The 25,661-nt window shown below is 43.6% G+C and overlaps 1 protein-coding gene across 3 annotated transcripts in view; it reads right to left on the reverse strand.

The window, feature by feature from the left end:
* The window catches only part of LOC139380596 (alpha-1,3-mannosyl-glycoprotein 4-beta-N-acetylglucosaminyltransferase A-like), a 52,121-nt gene that overhangs the window by 9,428 nt on the left and 17,032 nt on the right, over nt 1-25,661 (reverse strand). For 2 of the 3 annotated variants that reach the window (XM_071123417.1, XM_071123416.1), the window contains exons 3-6: nt 9,149-9,316; nt 8,444-8,584; nt 4,763-4,896; nt 82-128 (exon numbers count right to left, since the gene is read on the reverse strand). In XM_071123417.1, the coding sequence (XP_070979518.1) occupies nt 82-128; nt 4,763-4,896; nt 8,444-8,584; nt 9,149-9,316 (490 nt within the window). Of the gene's footprint in view, nt 1-81; nt 129-4,762; nt 4,897-8,443; nt 8,585-9,148; nt 9,317-12,679; nt 12,845-25,661 lie in introns of those variants that run through there. The other variant, XM_071123418.1, reaches the window with a different exon arrangement.

The raw sequence follows: 25,661 nt of genomic DNA on the forward strand, positions 1-25,661 counted from the left end.
TCGCTAAACCGCCAGGGGGTTTATCAGACAGGAAACATCACAAAGACAGGAAGCTTAAGGACAGGAATTGATGTCACTCACTCTTTCTCCAGTCCAGTAACCACACTATGGACGTATTCCGTGTCCATCTGCAAAGACCGAATATAATATTATTTGCATATCACAGTGTGTGTTTCTATCTATATATACACACACACACACACAGTTGAAGTCAAAAGTTAAACTGAGTTTCAATGTATGTTATCACAATTCCTGACATTTAATCGTAGTAAAAATTCCCTGTCTTAGGTCAGTTAGGATCACCACTTTATTTTAAGAATGTGAAATGTCAGAATAATAGAAGAGAGAATGATTTATCAGCTTTTATTTCTTTCATCACATTCCCAGTGGGTCAGAAGTTTACATATACTCAATTAGTATTTGATAGCATTGCCTTTAAAATGGTTTAACTTGGGTCAAATGTTACGGGTAGCCTTCCACAAGCTTCCCACAATAAGTTGGGTGAATTTTGGCCCATTCCTCCTGACAGAGCTGTTGTAACCGAGTCAGATTTGTAGGCCTCTTTGCTCACACACGCCTTTTCAGTTCTGCCCACAAATTTCTATAGGATTGAGGTCAGGGCTTTGTCCTTAAGCCATTTTGCCACAACTTTGGAAGTATGCTTGGGGTCATTGTCCATTTGGAAGACCCATTTGCAACCAAGCTTTAACGTTATGACTGAAGTCTTGAGATGTTGCATTAATATATTCACATAATTTTCCATCCTCATGATGCCATCTATTTTGTGAAGTGCACCAGTCCCTCCTGCAGCAAAGCACCCCCACAACATGATGCTGCCACCCCTGTGCTTCACAGTTGGGATGGTGTTCTTTGGCTTGCAAGCCTCCCCCTTTTTTCCTCCAAACATAACAATGGTCATTATGGCCAAAACATTCTATTTTTGTTTCATCAGACCAGTGGACATCTCTCCAAAAAGTATGATCTTTGTCCCCATGTGCAGTTTTAAACTGTAGTCTGGCTTTTTTAATGGCGGTTTTGGAGCAGTGGCTTCTTCCTTGCTGAGCGGCCTTTCAGGTTATGTCGATATAGGACTCGTTTTACTGTGGATATTTATACTTTTGTACCGGTTTCCTCCAGCATCTTCACAAGGTCCTTTGATGCTGTTCTGGGATTGAGTTGCACTTTTTGCACCAAAGTACATTCATCTCTGGGAGACAGAATGTGTCTCCTTCCTGAGCGGTATGACGGCTGCGTGGTCCCATGGTGTTTATACTTATGTACTATTGTTTGTACAGATGAACGTGGTACCTTAAGACATTCGGAAATTGCTCCCAAGGATGAACCAAACTTGTGGAGGTCTACAATTTATTTTCTGAGGTCTGGGCTGATTTCTTTTGATTTTACACTGATGTCAAGCAAAGAGGCACTGATATACACCCACAGGTACACCTCCAATTGACTCCAATTCTGTCAATTAGCCTACCAGAATCTTCTAAAGCCATGACATCATTTTTGGGAATTTCCAAGCTGTATAAAGGCAGTCAACTTATATAAATTACGTGTCATGGACTATATATATATATATATATATATATATATATATATATATATATATATATATATATATATATATATATATATATACACACATACATACACACACACACATATACATACACACACACACTGCTCAAAAAAATAAAGGGAACACTTAAACACAATGCAACTCAAAGTCAATAACACTTCTGTGAAATCAAACTGTCCACTTAGGAAGCAACACTGATTGACAATACATTTCACATGCTGTTGTGCAAATGGAATAGACAACAGGTGGAAATTATAGGCATTTAGCAAGACACCCCCAATAAAGGAGTGGTTCTGCAGGTGGGGACCACAGACCACTTCTCAGTTCCTATGCTTCCTGGCTGATGTTTTGGTCACTTTTGAATGCTGCCGGTGCTTTCACTCTAGTGGTAGCATGAGACGGAGTCTACAACCCACACAAGTGGCTCAGGTAGTGCAGCTCATTCAGGATGGCACATCAATGCGAGCTGTGGCAAGGTTTGGAGCACTGCCACAGCCCTGCAAAATGACCTCCAGCAGGCCACAAATGTGCATGTGTCTGCTCAAACGGTCAGAAACAGACTCCATGAGGGTGGTATGAGGGCCCGATGTCCACAGGTGGGGGTTGTGCTTACAGCCCAACACCGTGCAAGACGTTTGGCATTTACCAGAGAACACAAAGATTGGCAAATTCGCCACTGGTGCCCTGTGCTCTTCACAGATTAAAGCAGGTTCACACTGAGTCTGGAGACGCCGTGGAGAACGTTCTGCTGCCTGCAACATCCTCCAGCATGACCGGTTTGGCGGTGGGTCAGTCATGGTGTGGGGTGGCATTTCTTTGGGGGGCCGCACAGCCCTCCATGTGCTCGCCAGAGGTAGCCTGACTGCTATTAGGTACCGAGATGAGATCCTCAGACCCCTTGTGAGACCATATACAGTGCCTTGCGAAAGTATTCGGCCCCCTTGAACTTTGCGACCTTTTGCCACATTTCAGGCTTCAAACATAAAGATATAAAACTGTATTTTTTTGTGAAGAATCAACAACAAGTGGGACACAATCATGAAGTGGAACAACATTTATTGGATATTTCAAACTTTTTTAACAAATCAAAAACTGAAAAATTGGGCGTGCAAAATTATTCAGCCCCCTTAAGTTAATACTTTGTAGCGCCACCTTTTGCTGCGATTACAGCTGTAAGTCGCTTGGGGTATGTCTCTATCAGTTTTGCACATCGAGAGACTGAATTTTTTTCCCATTCCTCCTTGCAAAACAGCTCGAGCTCAGTGAGGTTGGATGGAGAGCATTTGTGAACAGCAGTTTTCAGTTCCTTCCGCAGATTCTCGATTGGATTCAGGTCTGGACTTTGACTTGGCCATTCTAACACCTGGATATGTTTATTTTTGAACCATTCCATTGTAGATTTTGCTTTATGTTTTGGATCATTGTCTTGTTGGAAGACAAATCTCCGTCCCAGTCTCAGGTCTTTTGCAGACTCCATCAGGTTTTCTTCCAGAATGGTCCTGTATTTGGCTCCATCCATCTTCCCATCAATTTAACCATCTTCCCTGTCCCTGCTGAAGAAAAGCAGGCCCAAACCATGATGCTGCCACCACCATGTTTGACAGTGGGGATGGTGTGTTCAGGGTGATGAGCTGTGTTGCTTTTACGCCAAACATAACGTTTTGCATTGTTGCCAAAAAGTTCAATTTTGGTTTCATCTGACCAGAGCACCTTCTTCCACATGTTTGGTGTGTCTCCCAGGTGGCTTGTGGCAAACTTTAAACAACACTTTTTTTATGGATATCTTTAAGAAATGGCTTTCTTCTTGCCACTCTTCCATAAAGGCCAGATTTGTGCAATATACGACTGATTGTTGTCCTATGGACAGTCTCCCACCTCAGCTGTAGATCTCTGCAGTTCATCCAGAGTGATCATGGGCCTCTTGGCTGCATCTCTGATCAGTCTTCTCCTTGTATGAGCTGAAAGTTTAGAGGGACGGCCAGGTCTTGGTAGATTTGCAGTGGTCTGATACTCCTTCCATTTCAATATTATCGCTTGCACAGTGCTCCTTGGGATGTTTAAAGATTGGGAAATCTTTGTATCCAAATCCGGCTTTAAACTTCTTCACAACAGTATCTCGGACCTGCCTGGTGTGTTCCTTGTTCTTCATGATGCTCTCTGCGCTTTTAACGGACCTCTGAGACTATCACAGTGCAGGTGCATTTATACAGAGACTTGATTACACACAGGTGGATTGTATTTATCATCATTAGTCATTTAGGTCAACATTGGATCATTCAGAGATCCTCACTGAACTTCTGGAGAGAGTTTGCTGCACTGAAAGTAAAGGGGCTGAATAATTTTGCACGCCCAATTTTTCAGTTTTTGATTTGTTAAAAAAGTTTGAAATATCCAATAAATGTCGTTCCACTTCATGATTGTGTCCCACTTGTTGTTGATTCTTCACAAAAAAATACAGTTTTATTTCTTTATGTTTGAAGCATGAAATGTGGCAAAAGGTCGCAAAGTTCAAGGGGGCCGAATACTTTCGCAAGGCACTGTATGGTGGTGCGGTTGGCCCTGGGTTCCTCCTAATGCAAGACAATGCTAGACCTCATGTGGCTGAAGTGTGTCAGCAGTTCCTGCAAGAGGAAGGCATTGATGCTATGGACTGCCCCGCCAGTTCCCCAGAACTGAATCCAATTGAGCACATCTGGAACATCATGTCTCGCTCCATCCACCAACGCCACGTTGCACCACAGACAGTCCAGGAGTTGGCGGATGCTTTAGTCCAGGTCTAGGAGGAGATTCCTTTAGGAGACCATCCGCCACCTCATCAGGAGCATGCCCAGGCGTTGTAGGGTGGTCATACAGGCACGTGGAGGCCACACACACTACGGAGCCTCATTTTGACTTGTTTTAAGGACATTACATCAAAGTTGGATCAGCCTGTAGTGTGGTTTTCCAATTTAATTTTGAGTGTGATTCCAAATCCAGACCTCCATGGGTTGATAAATTTGATTTCCATTGATCATTTGTGTTATTTTGTTGTCAACACATTCAACTATGTAAAGAAAAAAGTATTTAATAAGAACATTTCGTTCATTCAGATCTAGGATGTGTTATTTTAGTGTTCCCTTTATTTTTTTGAGCAGTAATATATATATATATATATATAGTGAATGCGTTTCCCCACACCTCTCCAACGAAGACGATGATGACACAGTCGAGTTTCTCCTCAGGTGATAGCTTGTCGATGAGCGAGTGCAGAGTCTCGGCCAGGTACGACTTCACTTTCCGCTTTACGGTAGGAATACCCATCACCATGGAGACTAGGCAGAGATGAGAGTCCCAGGGTAAGAACAGGGTCAGACCATAGAGGAAGAAACACAGGCAGAGAACAGGAGGTGTTAAATGTGGTAACGCCTAAGTCACATTGTATTACAAGAAAACAATCATTTTCAGTTCATGGATGGCAGAAGTTCAACTAAGGAAAGAGAGAGGGCAAGGGAGATGGGTGAGACAGCAGATTGTTATTCTCCTGGCTATCAGTCCTATTGTTATTCTCCTGGCTATCAGTCCTATTGTATGCGTCCTAAATGGGGAATAGAGACGGTTCTGTACCTTAGAAGGGGAGATTCACTGAAAACCACACTGGAATGGAAGACTGTATTACAGACATATTACTCCATTTGCATCACACAGACACAATAGGCCCAGGGATCCCTTTGCTGGGAAACAGGGGTGTGTGTGTGTGTGTGTGTGTGTTGTACTCGATAGCACTCCGCTCTTCATTCTCACTGAGGACCACATAAAATGTACTCCCTCCCTCGCTCCCACTCGCTCTTTCTTATTTTAGACTGGAGAGCGTGGGATGTTCGCCTTCCAAATATTCAAATTGTGGGGCAGAAAAAAAGGAAAACATTCTTTCTCCCCAAAACACTACCCATTTGCACAAGGAGTGAGAATGAGAACCGGGAGTAACACAAAGAGTGACTGTAGCACTATGGTACAAAGCCTCACGTGCCTACAGTGTGTGGGTGTTTCATCTCTATTATGGGGCTAATATGGAAAGCAGCTCTAGGACAAACACGGGAAAATAAGGGGGAACGGTTGGGGAAGACAATACACAGAGATGAAAGAGTGGTGGACTGATCCGTGCAGCGTGGCGAATCAATCCACGTTTTGCTTTGTCGCTCCACACAGCACAGACACAAACTGGACCAGGAAAGTAGGTTGAGTATGAAAGGAGAGAGCGAGAGAGAGCGAGAGAGAGCGAGAGAGAGCGAGAGAGAGCGAGAGAGAGCGAGAGAGAGCGAGAGAGAGCGAGAGAGAGCGAGAGAGAGCGAGAGAGAGCGAGAGAGAGAGAGAGAGAGAGAGATGATGATTTTTTTTCTTACGCGGATGGTCAGGGGGCCTGAAAATGTCATTTTCGGAGCGAAGAAAAAAACGTAGGTGACAAAATAAAACCACCCGCGGGCCGCACACACAAATATACAAAACAACAGACAAATTTACCTAAATAAAACCTGAACACATATGAATAGATGTTCCCTATGATTCATGCCTAAAAGACAGGCTGGAGAGAATCACTCCTACTCCCATTCTCAGATCTTCGTCATTTAATTTCTCTCCCCATCTCACTCTCTGCATTCTGATGTCCCAATTTGCACTGCTATAAATAACCTTAATGTCCCACACCCTCACAAAGAGAGAAATTGAGGAAGAAAACAGAAAGTAAATGAGGGAGGATAGAAAATTAAATAGACTTACTGAGAGGGGGGAGATTGAGAGAGGAGGGCAGGTAGGGCGCTCTTGACCCTAAACCAAGTTATTGTTCACTTGCTAGATACTAACTCAATTGTTAGATACTACTGCACTGTCGGAGCTAGGAAGACAAGCATTTCACTACACCCGCAACATCATCTGCTAAATACGTGCATGTGACCAATGAAACTTGATTTGTCAGGAGAGCAGCAGCAGAGCAACAAGTTTCCATGCAGTATGACATGGCATGTTGTGTTAGCTAATCTAAGTTTATCCTTTAAAATGGCTAATTGATCATTAGAAAACCCTTTTGCAATTATGTTAGCACAGCTGAAAACTGTTGTTCCTAATAAAGAAGCAATAAAACTGGCCTTCTTGAGACTATTTGAGTATCTGGAGCATCAGCATTTGCGGGTTTGATTACAGGCTCAAAATGAACAGAAACAAATAAAATTATTCTGAAACTCGTCAGTCTATTCTTGTTCGGAGAAATAAAGGCTATTCAATGTGAGAATTTGTTAAGAAACTGAAGATCTTGTACAACGCTGTGTACTACTCCCTTCACAGAACAGCGCAAACTGGCTCTAACCAGAATAGAAAGGAGGAGTGGGAGGCCCCGGTGCACAACCGAGCAAGAGGACAAGTGCATTAGTGTGTCTAGTTTGAGAAACAGACGCCTCACAAGTCCTCAACTGGCAGCTTCCTTAAATAGTACCCGCAAAAACACCAATCTCAACGTCAACAGTGAAGAGACGACTCCGGGATGCTAGCTTTCTAGGCAGAGTTCTTCTGTCCAGTGTTTGTTCTTTTGCCCATCTTCATTTTTTATTGGCCAGTCTGAGATATGGCTTTTTCTTTGCAACGCTGCCTAGAAGGCCAGCATCCAAGAGTCGCCTATTCACTGTTGATGTCGAGACTGGTGTTTTGCGTGGACTATTCAATGAAGCTGCCAGTTGAGGACTTGAGGTGAAGAAAATTGTATTTGTCCAAATTGAGCTAAGTACATATTATTGCAAGAAGCGCTCAAATAAGCTAAGAGAAACGACAGTCCATCAATACTTTAAGACATGGTCATTTGATTAGGAAAGTTTCAAGAACTTTTCAAGTTTCATGTGCAGTTGCAAAATAAAAAAGTGCTATGATGAAACCGGCTCTCATGAGGACCGCCACAGGAAAGGAAGACACATCAACATCAACTGTTCAGAGGAGACTGCGTGAATCAGGCCTTCATGGTCGAATTGCTGCAAAGAAACCACTACTAAAGGACACCAATAATAAGAAGAGACTTGCTTGGCACAAGAAACACGAGCAATGGACATTAGACCAGTGGAAATCTGTCCTTTTCTCTGATGAGTCCAAATTTGTGATTTTTGGTTCCAACCGCCTGGTCTTTGAGAGGCAGAGTAGGTGAACAGATGATCTACGCATGTGTGGTTCTCACCGTGAAGCATGGAGGTGGTGGTGTGATGGTGCTTTTCTGGTGACACTGATTTATTTAGAATTCAAGGCACTCTTAACCAGCATGGCAACCAGAGCATTCTGCAGCGATTGTCCTACTAAGCAGATGGGATGGCTTATCATTTGTTTTTCAACAGGACAATAACCCAACACACCTCCAGGCTGTGTAAGGGCTATTTGACCAAGAAGGAGAGTGATGGAGTGCTGCATCAGATGACCTGGCTTCCACAATCACACCGACATTAATGGCTTCCACAATCACATCGACCTCAACACAATTGAGATGGCTTGGTATGAGTTGGAACGCAGAGTGAAGGAAAAGCAGCCAACAAGTGTCCAGCATATGTGGGAACTCCTTCAAGACTGTTGGAAAAGCATTCCAGGTGACTACCCTATGAAGCTGGTTGAGAGAATGCAAAGCTGTCAAGGCAAAGGGTGGCTACTTTGAAAAATCTAAAATATATTTTAGATTTGTTTAACACTTTTTTGGTTACTACATGATTCCATGTGTTATTTCATAGTTTTGATGTCTTCACTATTATTCAACAATGTAGAAAAATAGTAAAAATAAAGAAAAACTCTTGAATGAGTAGGTGTCCCCAAACTTTTGACTGGTACTGTATGTGAGCGAGCAAATGTGTGTGTATGTCTCACCTCCAGTGCGGCCCATGCCCACCTGGACAGCGGGGTGCAGACTGCCCTCATTGTTGAGCAGGTGAGGCATATGGTGGTAGATGTTCGGCACCTGAAGGGGCTTCCTACTGGCCAGCTCCTTCAGCAACTTCTGTGTCTCATCTGCCATAACAATACAAGAAAGAATCAGAGTTGGTAGAATGGTTGAGAATCATAAAGCAACTGGTAGAACAGTTGGTGGTGGTGGTGGGAGTTAGAGCTTCATGTTCATTTTACTTCTAGTCCAGCATTACTAAAGGGCTGGGTAGGATGGAGATGGACCACAGCCAGAAGGCAGCAGTCGGAGTGAGGGGAAAGACACTATTATATAAAGAGGAGAACTGAATGATCCAGTCTACTCAACCTGAGTTCCCAATTAAGAAAAGGGGGGATTCAGCTTGCATATTTCTTGATGTGGGAGTATATTGTGATCAGTGACCTGAAACTAGTGAATGGAGATCCATCCTGTGTGTATTGTGTGCTTGTATTACTATCTTTGTGGGAATCGGAAATCCCCCAAGTCCCCACAAGGATACTAAAACAAGGAAAATTCCCCCATCCCCATGAGGACAAAGGCTATTTTAAGCTTAGGGGTTAGGTTTAGGGTTAGGGAAAATAGGATTCCTAATGGAAATCAATATTAGATCCCCACAACGATAGTAAAATATATTGGGTGTGTGTGTGTACCTGAGAAGTTGATGAGAGCGTCCTTGCTGCCGTTGGTCTCAGCGATGGCCCGTCTGAACTGCTCCAGGATGTTGTTGAGCTCTGAGGAGCGCTGCAGGGTCCGGTGCTCGGCCACACGGAGGCGCTCTTTCAGGGCATGGAACTCCCTCTGGTACGCTACCAACTTCTCTATAGGGACAGAGAGAGGGGGAGATAGCGGGGGGAAGGATTAGTTCTCCTGCTCTTCATTCCAACATTAATCTCACTGTGTCCCAGCGTAGGCTAATAGTCATGCAACAACTTCGAATACAAAATAGAGCATTAAGTGTTGGAAGAATCTTTACAAACTGTGGGGGCAGTATACGTCCTCCTTAGTGCTGTGGTAGTAGACAGTGGTGTCATATCTAGGAAATACTGAGTGTTATGAGAAACCCTGTTCCTGGTATTGTTATCTGGACTGGTGCGAGGGAGGAATGAGAAGATTGAGGGGAGGTTGTGGTCAGAAAGGAGGAAATTGAGGGGGGGTAATTTTACCGGAATTAACCTCTGCTGTTTGAGGTTAGTGATGCAGTGCTCATGCCTGGGTTTTACTGAGAAACCAGCCTGTTACACACGGTCTTTGTTTGCGTGCATACACAAGTGTGCATTTATATACAGTTTGTTATTAAGGCACACGAAAGTTCACATGTTCAAGAAAGCATTTCTGCCACAAAACTCATTAGGATTTTTTTTTTTTAAATGCTTATGTTCAAAACGTCTCCTGTGAAGTCGTGACTTGCGACATACGCCTAGTTTCCTGAAACAGGTCACACATATATGCGTGTGAAAGTGCAAAAGAGCAAGTTTGCACCTCAACCTTCCTAAACCCTAGGCAGCACGCGAGGAGGATTAGCTCCTCTAAGAACGCTCTTACAGAATTCATTCAAGACGCTAGATCACACAGGGCAATGTGGACATGTGAATGTCAATGTACAGTAGTTATGTGTGTGCCTACGCAAGGGCGTTCGTGTTCTCTTCTACCTCTCTCCTTTTCACTCTTCCTAGTACTTCATCTAGCTCTCTTTATCCCCCTCTCCCTAAGGTTGTTGAAACAGAAAAAAACTTGATGTTAAGCATAAAGTAATACGTGGTTAGCTTTTCCCTAGTGGCTGGTATTAAAGACATCTAGATTCATGACATTGGGTGTGAGACACACATCAAACAGCAAACTCACTCTCCAACCCTCGCTCTACCTCATTCTCCCTCCTTCCCCGGTTGTCCCCCTTTAACCCCAGAGAGGAAGCATGTGCAGGGGAACACCCAGGATCAACAGTAAATGGCATCACTAAGGAGGAAATGCTGAAGAAACTGCCGGTTCTGAGACGGAGCACACAATGAGAGAACACACCACTCTAACAGACAGGATCAAGTCACTCAGTCTCCTGGAGTTATTCAGTCTCTGATAGGATCAATAACACACCTCTGTTGACAGTGAAGAGAACTCAAAATAAAACAGGCTTTATGATGTGCAGTCAAAATCACTACCACACATAGGCTACTAGCAACATGAACCACACACTCCCAAAATGCCGTTGATGACTTTGTCCGCACCTACTTCCTACTGTGACACTGACCTCGTGTGTGTGTGTGTGTGTGTGTGTGTGACCGCCATACCCCTCACTGATTCATGCTGCTGACGGTGTGTTCATGAGTGCTGATGAGGTACTTGTGCAGTTTTAGTGTGTGTGACAGTATTTATGTGGGTGGCTGAGTTAACTTGACGCTGAAATGTTCTCACTACCCCTCTCTCTAAGTGTCCTTCATCTTGAGAACCAGGCATCTCACCAAAGTTCTCATCGGGTCAATTGATTTTCTCAAACCATTTCACAGCAACACCCTGTATATGGATAGGAGTTCCCATACAACATGTTGAGACTGGCACAATAAAGACATTTTTAAAAAAATCAATCAAGACATCCATTAGTGCTTTGTTTGGTGGCTCATACCCATTATAGAGTAAAAATGGAGAACGTGTGAAGGGGAAAGCAGTTGACGTGGCGCGCGTCTGAGTGACTGTCTCCCAGTTGGAGGTGCACCTACAACCTCCTTGCCATGCCACAATGCCTTGCGGCTGTGATCTTTCTGCCTGGAGCACGGCAACACGTTTCTAAGCTATTTTCTTAAAGTAGGTCAGACGTTCCAAGAGGGAGAGACAGAAATCTAGAGAGAATGCTGAACACAGAACAGAGAAGAGCAGTCAAATCATAGTCTCAAAGCCACTTATCCCCAGGTCAATACAATGGAATGTCTCCATCTCATCTGATGTGGAGGTGAAGGCTAAATCAACTGACCGACAGCCCGAGTCAATCCCTCTGAGGTTAAAACACACAGCATGAACAGGTTGCCATTGCAGAAGACACAGGTCACACACACACACTGCAGTAGTTGTGGTTATTGATCTCTGATCGTGTTCCCCTGAGTGTAGCGGTGTGTCGATCCAGTGCGGACTGATCTTGTGACGCTATAAGGGATACAGCCTATACACGCTGCCGAAGAGAAACCACCTCCCCACCACACACACTTCTACTGTTTCAGCCTCCAAGAACAATACTCCTGACAGAGCTTAAACCACAGCCCTAAATCTCTCTCACCTTGGACTGGATGGTATACCGTATTTTACAATTTACCGGTATTGATGCATGGACCGATTTGGGTTTCTACTTTACCTTTAACGGTATTTTAATGTTCGATTTGTTAAATGTAATATGCCGTGTGTAATGTCCATTTTTATTGTTCACTCCGCTACGTTAGTCATCCCTCTCGCCATGCCACTTTCCACACAGACGTAGCCCCGTCCCGTCACTCAAGGACCGCAAGTTGTTGCTTTAACACGAGGCACTTGTGTTCAGTCTACATGGTCAATGCAGCACAAGCAATAATGTTCATGACAACAATGCGGTTTCCACTTCGCTTCTTAATTTAAATCCACTAGCGACTATATATAGCTATTTTGTATTTTCTTAGCAAGTTTTAGCGAAATCATGTTATCTAATAAATGTACTGAGTCAGAGCAAACTTATCTAGCTAATACAGCCTGAAACCAGTGCTGGTGTCGGCCTAAATCAGCATGTTTGTGGAAAGATATCTTCTAAATCAAAAGAGGAATAGGCAAAGCATGAATATGTTGGCTACTTGAAGATAAATTTAACGTAGCTAAAGATTATAGGGTCCCCTAGGAAACACACCCTTACTTTGGTTCCTAACCTGTCACAATAACTTCTCCCTGGCATTTTGATTCGTTGTCATGTCAAACACTTAAGTGCCCACTATATATTTATATTCTAAGTGTAGAATTAACGTTCTATTTCCATGACAATAGTTCGCCCAAGGATGTGTTTGTATAGTCATTTTGCTCTCGGAGCGTTTAGAGCACACACTGGACGCTCTGGCCGAGGAGTAGGGTTGATCCGAGTGTTCTGACCTAACAAGGGCACCCAAGCACCCAAGCTAACTGGCTAACGTTGGCTAGCTACTTCCAGACAAATGAGAGAACTCCCGGACCATTTTACTTACCACGTACTCCAACTGCTTACCACCTCCCTCTGGTTTTCCCCTTAAATATGAACTGTTATATAGAGCATTGGTGACTAACTGTGATGTTATAATTTAATGATGTTTTTTTACCGACGTTTACTGACACCGGTCATATCCAACCAGGTTGTGCGCTCTGGTACACTCAGACAAGAGTGCTCTGAAATCGAAGTAGATAGCCAGAGTGAATTTATGTGGCAGTGTAGAAATGATCTCAAATGAGTGCAGAATATTCAGAAAATAATTTTGGGGTTGAATTGAACAGTTTAAAACAATCACGCACTACTCAAAGCAAATTCAGAACTATTATTCAAAAACATAAAATAGTCAACAACAAAAAAAAAACTGACACATTTTGCACATATTGTGAGCCCTACTCTCTCACATGCCCATCTTTCGCAGTAGTTGTTTTGAAAACATTAAGCAAAGGTCAAATGGTTACGCTTCTCAGAATCTCTCCCCCTCCTTCATGCACACAGTGGGAAGAGTAAGTGAGTGGCTCGCTCACACAGCAGCCAACAGCGAGATGAAGACAGGCAGATCATTTTATAGCAGGAATCAACATAATGCATAGGCTATTACTGTTGACAGAATAATGGTTTTCGAACAAAGACATCTGCAGAAACGTTATTTAGCCATTTTTCGGTATATTGTCCCAGCTCTACTTCGCACTCACTCCATCTCTCACGCTAATCCCCCCCCACAGATGTGACATGGTTGGCGTGTGCCAGTAATGCCCTCTCGTGTCATCATGCCAAAATCCTTTGCCCTTTCAAGGCTGGCGCACACAAACACTCAGTATCCCGCCATCTGTCCCTGCTCCTTCTACACTTCTCACCCTGCTCTCTGTCACCATCTTACATCTCCCTTCATCCACAAACAAATGCTACACCAGCCAATGGACTTGTGCACTATAAAATGAACATCACCCAGGCATGACCATGAGTGAGAGGAAATTACAGCATCACTGTGAAGCAAGGTAGTTCCATATTGCTGATTGTGTAAGATCAGAGACAGGCTAAATAAGACACAGAAAGAGAGCAGTAGGAAGCATGTCCACAGTTCAGTCAGGCAGCTGCATTAAAGGAAAGTGGTGGTGTGTGTGTGTGTGTATGTGTGTGTGTGTGTGTGTGTCCAATGCTGCCCATGTAGTCAATAGGGGACAAGAAAAACCCTAAAACTGTGACAATTGTCCCGTTAGTGAGGAATGCAGAGGCAAATGGGAACGGGAGGGATGAATGAAGAGCAGACGACCTGGGAAGAGGAAGATCATGAGTAAATGGAGCGTTAGTGAGGCTGAGGGACTGTGGACACTTGTTCTTGTTTATCAAGAGTTGAGACCAGTGTGTATAAAAATTAAAACACATTTGGGATGGAAAAACACTGTCTAAACTTAAAACCACTTAAACCAGATATAAAGTACAGTGCCTTTAGAAAGTAATCACAACCCTTGACTTTCTCTACATTTTGTTGTGTTACAGCATGAATTTCATAATGGATTGAATAGAAAGTGTGTCACTGGTCTACACACACACAACCCCATGTCAAAATGGAATTATATTTTTTGAAAGTCAATACGTATTCAACCCCTTCGTTATGGCAAGCCTAAATAAGTTCAGGAGTAAAAACTTGCTTAACAAGTCACATAATAAGTTGCATGGACTGTGTGCAATAATAATGTTCAACTTGATTAACCTTTTCATGCACAAGTTCCAAAAATATCTCTAACCGTCACCCCTGTGTGAGTTCTCATGTGCGTGATGTCAGGACGCTCTCACTTTTCCAAAATATGATTGTTATGCAATAGGATAGTTACCTGTGCTGCCCTCAAACCAAGGCACACTGCCTGCTAATTATCTATAGGCTGTTTTAAACTTGTCAATTTCAAAATATTTTCTAACAGTTTGAATTGAGGTGTGTTCCACCTTCTCGTTAATTCACATAAGTTGCCCATTTCACCGTTGCGGACAATTTACGTTTGAGGCTTTACTGGATGGAAAAAACTTCTCTTCAATGAGAGCCACTTCCCCAGTGTTTCCCCAGATCAAGTGTGAAGACATTGCGCATCTCTAGGCAGAACAGGCCGTGCACAAACGTTTCCCCCCAGCACATTGTCTGCCTGGCGCCCGCATTGCCTTCAGGGTTGTTTTCCTTACAAATTGGACTTTGAACACATGTGCATTCCTATCAAAAGTAAGTGGCTTATTTTCTGTATATCGTGTTGTTTCTGCTGTAGCACACACGTATGTGTGGATCATAATGTATTTACTGGTTTTATTCACCTTTTCAAGTACTGGTGACAAAACATGCATTCTGATTCTTGCATAGATTGCAGTGGACACAGGACACGTGTGCAAAACACTGAGTGTTGTAATGATGATGAGCTAATGCTAAGCTATTTAAACAGCTGTGTGTGGCACCATGTTTGTTGATATCATACAATCCATTCTGGTTGTCACTTCAGCGTCTGTCAGACCAAAAATGTTATAACAAGGGATAGTTCACTCGACTGACTTATGGTGCTTTCAAGTCAACTGAAAAATCATGACGTCAATGATCTTCAGGTTGGTAAGTCGACAAGCTAACAAAGCAGGAAGCACCAGTGACTCAGTCAATAAAGAAGTGGTCAGATGACACGATGCTAAGCTACAGGAATGTTTTGCTAGCAGAGACTGGAATATGTTCCGGGATTCTTCCGATGGCATTGAGGAGTACACCACATCAGTCACTGGCTTCGTCCCCACAGTGACTGTACGTACATACCCCAACAAGCTAAATTACTTCTATGCTCGCTTCGAGACAAGCAATGCTGAAGCATTTATGAGAGCATCAGCTGTTCTCGACAACCCTGTTCACTCATGACTGTATAGCCAGGCACGACTCCAACGCCATCATTAAGTTTGCCGATGACAACAGTGGTAGGCCTCATCACCAACAACGATGAGACAGCCTATAGGGATGAGGTCAGAGACCTGGCAGTGTGGTGCCAGAATAACAACCTATCCCTCAACGTAACCAAGACTAAGGAGATTATTGTGGACTACAGGAAAAGGAGGGCCGAGCACGCCCCCATTCTCATCGACAGGGCTGTAGAGGAGCAGGTTGAAAGCTTCAAGTTCCTTGGTGTCCACATCAACAACAAACTATCATGGTCCAATACACATCAAGTCAGTCATGAAGGCACAACAAAGCCTGAAAAGAGACTGAAAAGATTTGGCATGGGTCCTCAAAGATTTCTACAGCTGCACCATTGAGAGCATGTGGTGGTTGCATCACTGCCTGGTATGGCAACTGCTCGGCCTTCGACCGCAAGGCACTACAGAGGGTAGTGTGCATGGCCCAGTACATCACCGGGGCCAAGCTTCCTGCCATCCATACCAGGCGGTGTCAGAGGAAGGCCCTAAAAATTGTCAAAGACTCCAGCAGCCCCAGTCAGACTGTGCTCTCTGCTACAGCACCTGGTGGGGTATACACAGCCCCCAATTCCAGCTTTAGTTTTTTATAGGAAGTAAGTTAAAAAAGGTTCGGTTAGCTAGTGGATCCAGCTAAAAGTAATCTATAGAGATTTGCTAAAATGTCTAACAGACATTCTGAAATTACATTCTTAATTGTCGCAGTAGCTGCCGGCTGCACCGAGCCTCCTAAAACTACGGAAGCCCATCCGCACCACTAAAAACAGATCACACAAATAGGATGTTTTTGTGTGGTGATTTCAGAGGTGGCACCACATGTCCCAGAGAGAGAGAGAGAGAGAGGGGGGGGGGGGGGGGGGAATTGTTCCTGGGGCATAGAGTTTTTCTTTATCTGGTAGTAGGCTAACCTAACTCCAGACCGTAGTTATAGCCTATGACATAGTAATAAATCAGCAACATTTAAAAAATATTGTTTCATATGGCCTATGATGGGAGCAGATTATTTATCCTAATCAGGTCATATGGTTAAAAAAATAAAAAAAATATGAACCATCTATGCTAGGGGGCGGTATTTTCACGTCTGGATGAAAAGTGTGCCAAAAGTATACTGCCTTCTCAGGCCCAGAAGCTAGGAAATGCAAATGAGTAGATTTGGATAGAAGACACTGAAGTTTCTAAAACTGTTTCAATGATGTCTGAGTATAACAGAACTTATTTGGCAGGCGAAACCCCGAGGACAAACCATCCAGGATTTTTTTTGAGGTCACTCTTTACAATGGGTTTTCTATGTGGATCTAGATTTCTAAAGGCACTTGCTTGCAGTTCCTATCGCTTCCACTGGATGTCAACAGTCTTTAGAAATTGGTTGATGTTTTTCCTTTGAGAAATGTAGTAGGGCTGTTCAGAATGAGGGTCGAGTCTAGTGTACTGTTGTGGTTGGGGCGCACGACCTGAAAGCTTGCTCCTCTTTGTTTTTATCCGCTATTGAAGGCAGTTTATCCTGTCTTAAATTTGATCGGTTATTGACGTAAAAAAAATACCTAAAGTTGTTTGAAATGTTTGGACAAAGATTATAGGTAACTTATTAGATATTTTGAATTCCTGTTGCGAGAGTTGGAACTGGTGTTTTTCTGGATCAAAACGCGCCAAATAAATTGACATTTGAGATAACGACGGAATTAATCTAAAAAAAGGACCATTTGTGATGTTTATGGGACATATTGAGTGCCAACAGAAGAAGCTCTTCAAAGGTCAGGCATGAATTATATCGTTATTTCTGAGTTGTCGCGGGATGAAATATGATTGTCTGTGTTTGTTTGATGGGGTGCTGTCCTCAGATAATCACATGGTTTGCTTTCGCCATAAAGCCTTTTGAAATCTGACAGTGGCTGGATTAGCAAGAAGTTAAGCTTTATTTTGACATATTGCATGTGTATTTTCAAGAATGTTAAATATTTACAATTCACTTTCACTGGATGTTGGTCAGGTGGGACAGTAGATTCCCATCTAGCCTAGAGAGGTTGATACATTTTTAAAAAACTCTTAGCCCTAGAGAGGATGAAAACCCTTTACACAAACAGACAATTGCTATTGGACAAACACTAACAGGGCTGAGCTTGCTGTATGTAGGGTTGCATCATGTTGGCCTTTGCATCTGTAATTAAAAAGATAATCATACAGTGATTAATTCCAGTCAATTTGGGATTAAAAAGGCATAGGTAGCCTAGCCTACACAATGTTACAGCCTTATTCTAAAATGGATTAAATAGTTTTCCTCAATCTACACACAATACCCCATTATTAAAAAGCAAAAACAGTATTTTATACATTTTTGCAAATGTATTAAAAACACAGAAATACTTTATTTACAAAAATTGAGCTCAGGTGCATCTCGTTTCCATTGATCATCCTTGAGATGTTTCTACAACTTGATTGGAGTCCACCTGTGGTAAATTTAATTGATTGGACATGATTTGGAAAGACACACCTATCTATATAAAGGTCTCACAGTTGACAGTGCATGTCAGAGCAAAAACAATGAGGTCGAAGGAATTGTCCGTAGAGCTCCGAAACCCGGATGGTGTCGAGGCAGAGATCTGGGGAAGGGTACCAAAAAATATTCCCAAAAACACAGTGGCCTCAATCATTCTTAAATGGAAGAAGCTTGGAACCACCAAGACTTCCTAGAGCTGGCCACCCGGCCAAACCGAGTAATCAGGGAATCAAGAACCTTAAGAACTAGTCGCGATGCTGCCATCTCCGTCGGCGCTGCTAAAACCCCCGACCATTGCTATAGTACCTTCCAGAATGCATAGAAGGCCCTCTCCCGCCTTCCATTTGGCAAATCGGACAACAATTCCATCTTCCTCCTCCCCTAATATAGGCAGAAACTCAAACAGGAAGGTGTGGGTGGGCCTTATGAGGACTAGTCAACGCTGGTCTGACCAACAGGAATCCATGCTTCAAGATTGTTTTGATCACGCGGAGTGGGATATGTTCAGAGTAGCTTCAGAAAACAAGACAAATATATCGATACGGTGAATGAGATTCAGGAAGTGCATAGGAGATGTTGTACCCACTGACTATTAAAACCTACACCAAACAGAAACCGTGGATAAAAAGGGAGCATTCCCGCAAAACTGAAAGCGCGGAACTACCGTATTTCACCAGGGCTAGAAGACTGGGAATATGGAAGAATACAAACAGTGTAGTTATTCTCTCCGCAAAGCAATCAAGCAGGCTAAACGTCGGTATAGGAACAAAGTGGAGTCCCAGTTCAACGGCTCAGAAACGAGACGTATGTCTGTAGACCCTGCCACAATCACGGATTATAAAAGGGAAAACCAGCCACGTGGCGGACACCAACGTCTTAGATCCACAGACAATGCAATCGCCACCACACTGCCCTGTCCCATCTGGGCAAGAGGCATACTTATGTAAGATTGCTGTTAATTGACTATAGCTCAGCATTCAACACAATAGTACCTTTCAAGCTCATCAAGCTTGAGGCCCTGGGTTTGACCCCCGCTGTGTTCAACTGGGTCCTGGACTTCCTGACGGGTTTCCCCCAGGTGGTGAAGGTAGGAAACAACACCTCCACTTCACTGATTCTCAACACTGGGGCCCCACAAGGGTGCATGCTCAGCCCTCTCCTGTACTCCCTGATCACCCATGACTGCATGGCCAAGCACACCTCCAACTCAATCATCAAGTTTGCAGACAACAACAGTAGTAGGCTTGATTACCAACAACGAGACAGCCTACAGGGAGGAGGTGAGGGCCCTGGGAGTGTGGTGCCAGGAAAATAACCTCACACTCAACGTCAACAAAACTAAAGGAGATGATCATGGACTTCAGGAAACAGCAGAGGGAGTACCCCCCCATCCACATCGATGGGACTGCTGTGGAGAAGGTGGAAAGCTTCAAGTACCTTAGTGTACACATCACTGAAATGGTCCACCCACACAGACAGTGTGGTGAAGAAGGCGCAACAGCGCCTCAAACTTTTACAGATGCACAATTGAGAGCATCCTGTCGGGCTGTATCACCGCCTGGTAGGGAAACTGCAACCGCAAAGCTCTCCAGAAGTTGGTGCGGTGGCAAACTTCCTGCCCTCCTGGACACCTACAGCACCCGATGTCACAGGAAGGCCAAAAAGATCAAAGACAACAACCACCCAAGCCACTGCCTGTTCACCCCGCTATCATCCAGAAGGCGAGGTCAGTACAGATGCATCAAAGCTGGGACCGAAAAACAGCTTCTATCAAGGCCATCAGACTGTTAAATAGCCATCACTAGCACATCAGAGGCATCTGCCTAAGGACATCAATTAGGAATCACTGGCCACTTTTAGAAATAGATCCCTAGCTACTTTAACAATGTTCAGTGTCTAGCATTACTCATCTCATATGTATAAACTGCACTCCACACTATTCTACAGTATCTTAGTCACTTAAATTGATTACTAGCCTCTCCGATGTGACTAGTAGGCAACCCAGGTGCTACTGAATAAGTAAGTTCAACTGAAATGAACCAATTGCTTTTGATAGACATTCTAGTCTATCAATCCATTCCAAATCTTAATTAACTGTCGCGCACGTTCTGCTCTGCCATGCTATGCATGACAAAGGGGCAGCATATGTTGATCTTGCCTAGAGCTAAAGAAAATGGGCGTGCTGGCCCTGGTCAGGGAGAATTGAAAATGAATTTAGCAGTATTGATTGTTATTATGCTTAAGCAAAATAACACTGCGTCAGCCATGGCAAAATGCAAAGAACTGCAGGAAATTAGTTTTAAAACTGCAACATTTTCTCTCAGCTCCATGGAGAAATTTGTAGAATTGCAGGAAATTTACTTAAATACCCCCCCCCCCCCAAAAAAAAAATCCACACCACCTCTAAAATGATGCCCCCAAAAATGTATCAAGCTGCACAGATGGGCCGGCCCACCACTTAAGCCTCTTATTGATCCAGAAAAAACCGTGTGTGTGTGTACACTCATCCTAAAGAGCAAGGCAAAACACTTCAGTGTCTCAGGGCCAAGGCTCTGGTCAGCACTCTTCCCCCTCACATTGCTTCTCTCCCTCTCTCTCTCTCTCTCTCTCTCATTAAATCTGGGCCCTTCTCCTCACTGTCTCGCTCTCCTGCTTCCTCTCCATTTGGTCCATCTTAGAAGTTTCTGGCAAGAGTCCCTCTCCCTCAGTCAGACAATATACCACACAAACCCAAAAACAGACCACAAAAGTACAAAAAGAGATACACAGGCTCTCTCTCATTCCGTCTCTGCCTCTTTCCAAGGGTACGGGCAGCACAATTTCTGGCTCCCCCCACTATCTCCTGAGTCAGTAGCATTCATTTGCCATAACCACGCCTTTCTCCAGCTATTTTGGGACCATTGTGTTTGCAATGAACTGACGAAAAAAAACAGCAGAGCAGCGCTGCTAAGAGAAACATGCCCACAGACGGCGAGAGAGAGACAAGGAAGAAGAGAGAATGGAGGTAGAAAAGCAGAGCGGGAGGAGGGAGGGGATTTATTTCAACCCGATTCCTTTTTATCCTCAAATGTGTTGATTAGCCTAATAGTGACATTTCCCTTCCTGGCACTTTTACTGAAGGACAAAGGTCTTCACAACAGCCTCCTGTCTCACAGCCAACTAAGCACAGTCCCCAGATATCAGCACTCAGACCTCTGTTCCCACCGAGCACTTGTTGACCCATACGTTCTGCACTGACCGCCATTGTCAAGGTCTCTTCCTACACAATAAGAGACCAATCAATAGAGCAGCAAACTGCTGAGAAGTACTTCTGTCAGAGATCTTACAGTCCTACATTCAGAGATCTTGCACTGAGAAGTGCACATTCTTGAGGGTCATCCAGTAGGCTGCTTGACTACTTAGACAGCCAATTCTCATTGCAATTACCGACACACAAAATCAGTCGCCAAAATGCTTACACACAACAGTCCCCCCCCCAAAAAAACAATCCAAGAAACATAGGCCTAAAGCCACGCATACCGACAGTTAGCGTCGAGGTCTATCCACACCATTCCCACAGTGTTCTCTGCATGCACTAACACTGACCATTCAAACACTTCACTTTCAGAGTGACTCATTGCCTGTGGCTGACTGAACACCCACACTGAAACGGAAATTACAGAAAGTAGGACCCTGAGTGAGAGAGAGGGGGAGGATGAAAGACACTAGATAGGAGGCCTTGAGATGAAGATAGAGCGATGGAAACAGACCTTGAGGGGGATGGAGTCAAAGACTAGCAAAAGAGGCCAAGATTCAGCAGAGAAAAAAGATGGTCTCTATAAACCTTGTGTTCAAAGACAGGAAGGGGTGTGAGAGTAAAAGGAGAAGGGATGCATCGTAAAACAAGCTTTTTAGGCTTACTTGGATACTCCGTGTATCTACCCTTTACGCCATAAAATGTGACTCGTTTCAAGAAACTAGGCATGTGTCGTACGTCACTTCGTCACAGGAGAGGCATTTGAACGTAAACAAAATTCACTCAAATTTTTGGGGGCAGAAATGCCTTCTGGAATGTGAACTTTCATGTGCCTTAATAACAAACTTGTATGCCACCTGCAAATACAATTGTTAAAAGTATGAGTCTAGACTCTGGGTTCGCGCCCAGGCTCTGTCGTAACCGGCCGCGACCGGGAGGTCCGTGGAGCGACGAACAATTGGCCTAGCGTCGTCCAGGTTAAGGAGGGCTTGGCCGGTAGGGATGTCCTTGTCTCATCGCACACCAGCGACTCCCGTGGCGGGCCGGGCGCAGTGCGCGCTAACCACGGTTGCCAGGTGCACGGTGTTTCCTCGACACATTGGTGCGGCTGGCTTCCGGGTTGGATGGCGCTGTGTTAAGAAGCAGTGCGGCTTGGTTGGGTTGTGTATCGGAGGACGCATGACTTTCAACCTTCGTCTCTCCCGAGCCCGTACGGAAGTTGTAGCGATGAGACAAGATAGTAGCTACTAAACAATTGGATACCACGAAATTGGGGAGAAAAAGGGGGGTAAAATAAAAAGTACGAGTCTAGTTGGTTTAGCCACAGAAAAATACAGGAACCTTCCCGCTAGCCATGATTGGCTGAGATAATGGATGGGCTAGACATTCCGAGAGATGAGTTCAGATTGGTCTGCCATGTAGCATGCTTGTCTAACATGAGCTGCTCAGTATGTGTAGGTAATCATTTCTAATGCTGCTCTTTCTTAAATATATCATGAACTACACAATTCTTGCTCTCAACTTTCTGAAGGACCAAGTTTTGAAATCAGTGGAATGCCTGGTGGAAGCAGAGTATGATAGCTAAGGATAAAATGCTGGCGTTTGATTGCAAATATGAGGGAGTCGAAAAGAGAACACAGAAGGCTGTTGTATAAAACACCTGTCTCCGGATTACATCTTAAAACCAAGGGCAACCATGACAGAGGGAGAGAAGCGCTCATCCAAGTTAAAGCGTACTGTTAGCTAGCTAGCTCACGTTAAGTGTACTAATGTAATATGTATCTCAGTGCCATTTGCATTGCCAGTTATAGTCTAATGTTACCTATCTTTGAATCTAGTCGTTTATAAAGTTGGTTTTAGTTGCCTGGTTTGCTAGATTGACATATTAAAATCATTTTTTTAATGGACGGGTATATTGATGTTAAAATACACCAATTAGGAGTGGCCTTTTATTGTCCCCAGCACAAGGTGCACCTGTGTAATTATCGTGCTGTTTAAATCAGCTTCTTGATATGCCATACCTGTCAGGTGGATGGATAGTCTTGGCAAAGGAGAAAAGCTCACTAACAAGATGTAAACAAATTTGTGCACAACATTTGTGAGAAATATGTTTTTTTGTGCGTATGGAACATTTCTGGGATCTTTTATTTCAGCTCATCAAACATGGTACTGACACTTTACATGTTCCGTTTAGTATAGAGCCAATCAACACAAGGACAAAGTCTCACTTCAGTAGACTTTCATTTCAAGTAAATTAGACCAAGTTTGTCTGTGCGCAGCGCTTCATGAGTGCACAACCTCCAGCTAGGCAGTGTTGCATCGCAAGTGGAATAAGGTAATATGGGATTTGTAGTTCTTTGACTGTGCAATTAATTTACCAGCAATGAAACAAAAACGGCAGAAATACTTTGAAAACATTTACTGCAGCATTTATTTTACTATAAATGTGATCGTATGTAACCATTTTATTCACAACGCGAGTGAAATTGTCACTGTGGAGCCCTGACCACCTGCCAACATGGCTGGTGAAATAGACATCCTACCCGCATTTGTCAGGTGTTCATTTTAGGTCTGCTAACCTTATGCATACCAAGGACAGCCACGCTATGGTTCTTCCACCTTGGAGGACCATCCGCTTCCATTAAAACTAGCATTTGGAAATAACTTGAAACTAAATGATGTCAGTGACCCATCTCAGGTACAGGTCAGCAACATTGGGGCGGCAGGTAGCCTAGTAGTTAGAGCGTTGGACTAGTAACCGAAAGATCGAATCCCCGAGCTGATAAGGTGAAAAATATGTCGTTCTGCCCCTAAACAAGGCAGTTAACCCACTGTTCCTAGGCCATCATTGAAAATAAGATTTAGTTCTTAACTGACTTGCCTAGTTAAATAAAGGTAAAATAAATAAATACAATTCCAGGGAGTGGTGCTGGGCAGGATGAGGAACACTACTGTAGTACAAAAGCAACTGCCCTCACTGGTCTGGATGTGAGATATACAAGACACACTGATCCAAAGCACAGCACAGCAGAGCTTAGCTATGGATTCTGACTGTTGGGCCAGCGGGAGCAGCCAGCGAGTGTTTATGAATGCAAAGCTTTGTGCCACAACGCTGCTCTTCAACGTCCCGCTGGCTGACATTTGGGGAGACGTTTATGCACGTCTGTGTTCCTCCTTCTGAAACGCAGACACAGTAAACCCAAGCATGAGGTTAGGTGCTTGAGTGGAAGAATGCGTGCAGTAATGCAGTTTTATAATCATTCCTCATTAACTACGACAACCAAATACTTAAATAAAAATGCAGTGCCTGATTGAGGCCTGTTCCTGGATGTCTCTTCATTTGTGAGGATTTCTTATTTCAGTATAATTGTGTGGAATCCCTTCAATATTTCAGAACAGCACCGTGTAACATTACAGAGTAAAGACTCAACAGTGAAGTTTCTACTGAAGGGATGGCCTGAACCCCAGAGCTTGTGTCAACAGTAGAAGTCGACCGATTATGACTAACGCCGAGACGGATTATTGGAGGACCAAAAAAAGCCGATACAGATTTGATTTTTTTAATTCTGCCATTTTTTTTTACATTTGTAATAATGACAATTACAACAATACTGAATTAACACTTATTTTAACTTAATATAATACACCAATAAAATCAATTTAGCCTCAAATAATAATGAAACATGTTCAATTTGGTTTAAATAATGCAAAAACAAAGTGTTGAAGAAAAAAAAAAGTGCAATATGTGCCATGTAAAAAAGCTAACATTTGAGTTCCTTGCTCAGAACATATGAAAGCTGGTGGTTCCTTTTAACATGAATCTTCAATATTCCAAGGTAAGAGGTTTTAGGTTGTAGTTATTATAGGAATTATAGGACTATTTCTCTCTATACCATTTGTATTTCATATACCTTTGACTATTGGATGTTCTTATAGGCACTTTAGTATTGCCAGTAACAGTATTGCTTCCGTCCCTCTCCTCGCTCCTACCTGGGCTCGAACCAGGAACACAACGACAACAGCCACCCTCGAAGCAGCGTTACCCATGCAGAGCAAGGGGAACAACCACTCCAAGTCTCAGAGCAAGTGACGTTTGAAACGCTATTAGCGTGCACCCCGCTAACTAGCTAGCCATTTCACATTGGTTACACCAGCCTAATCGCGGGAGTTGATAGGCTTGAAGTCAAACAATGCAATGCTTGAAGAATTGCGAAGAGCTGCTGGCAAAACGCACGAAAGTGCTGTTTGAATGAATGCTTACGAGCCTGCTGCTGCCTACCATCGCTCAGTCAGACTGCTCTATCAAATCAGACTTAATTACAA

Source organism: Oncorhynchus clarkii, chromosome 22 (assembly GCF_045791955.1).
Source record: "Oncorhynchus clarkii lewisi isolate Uvic-CL-2024 chromosome 22, UVic_Ocla_1.0, whole genome shotgun sequence".
In the NCBI taxonomy this organism is placed as follows: domain Eukaryota; kingdom Metazoa; phylum Chordata; class Actinopteri; order Salmoniformes; family Salmonidae; genus Oncorhynchus; species Oncorhynchus clarkii.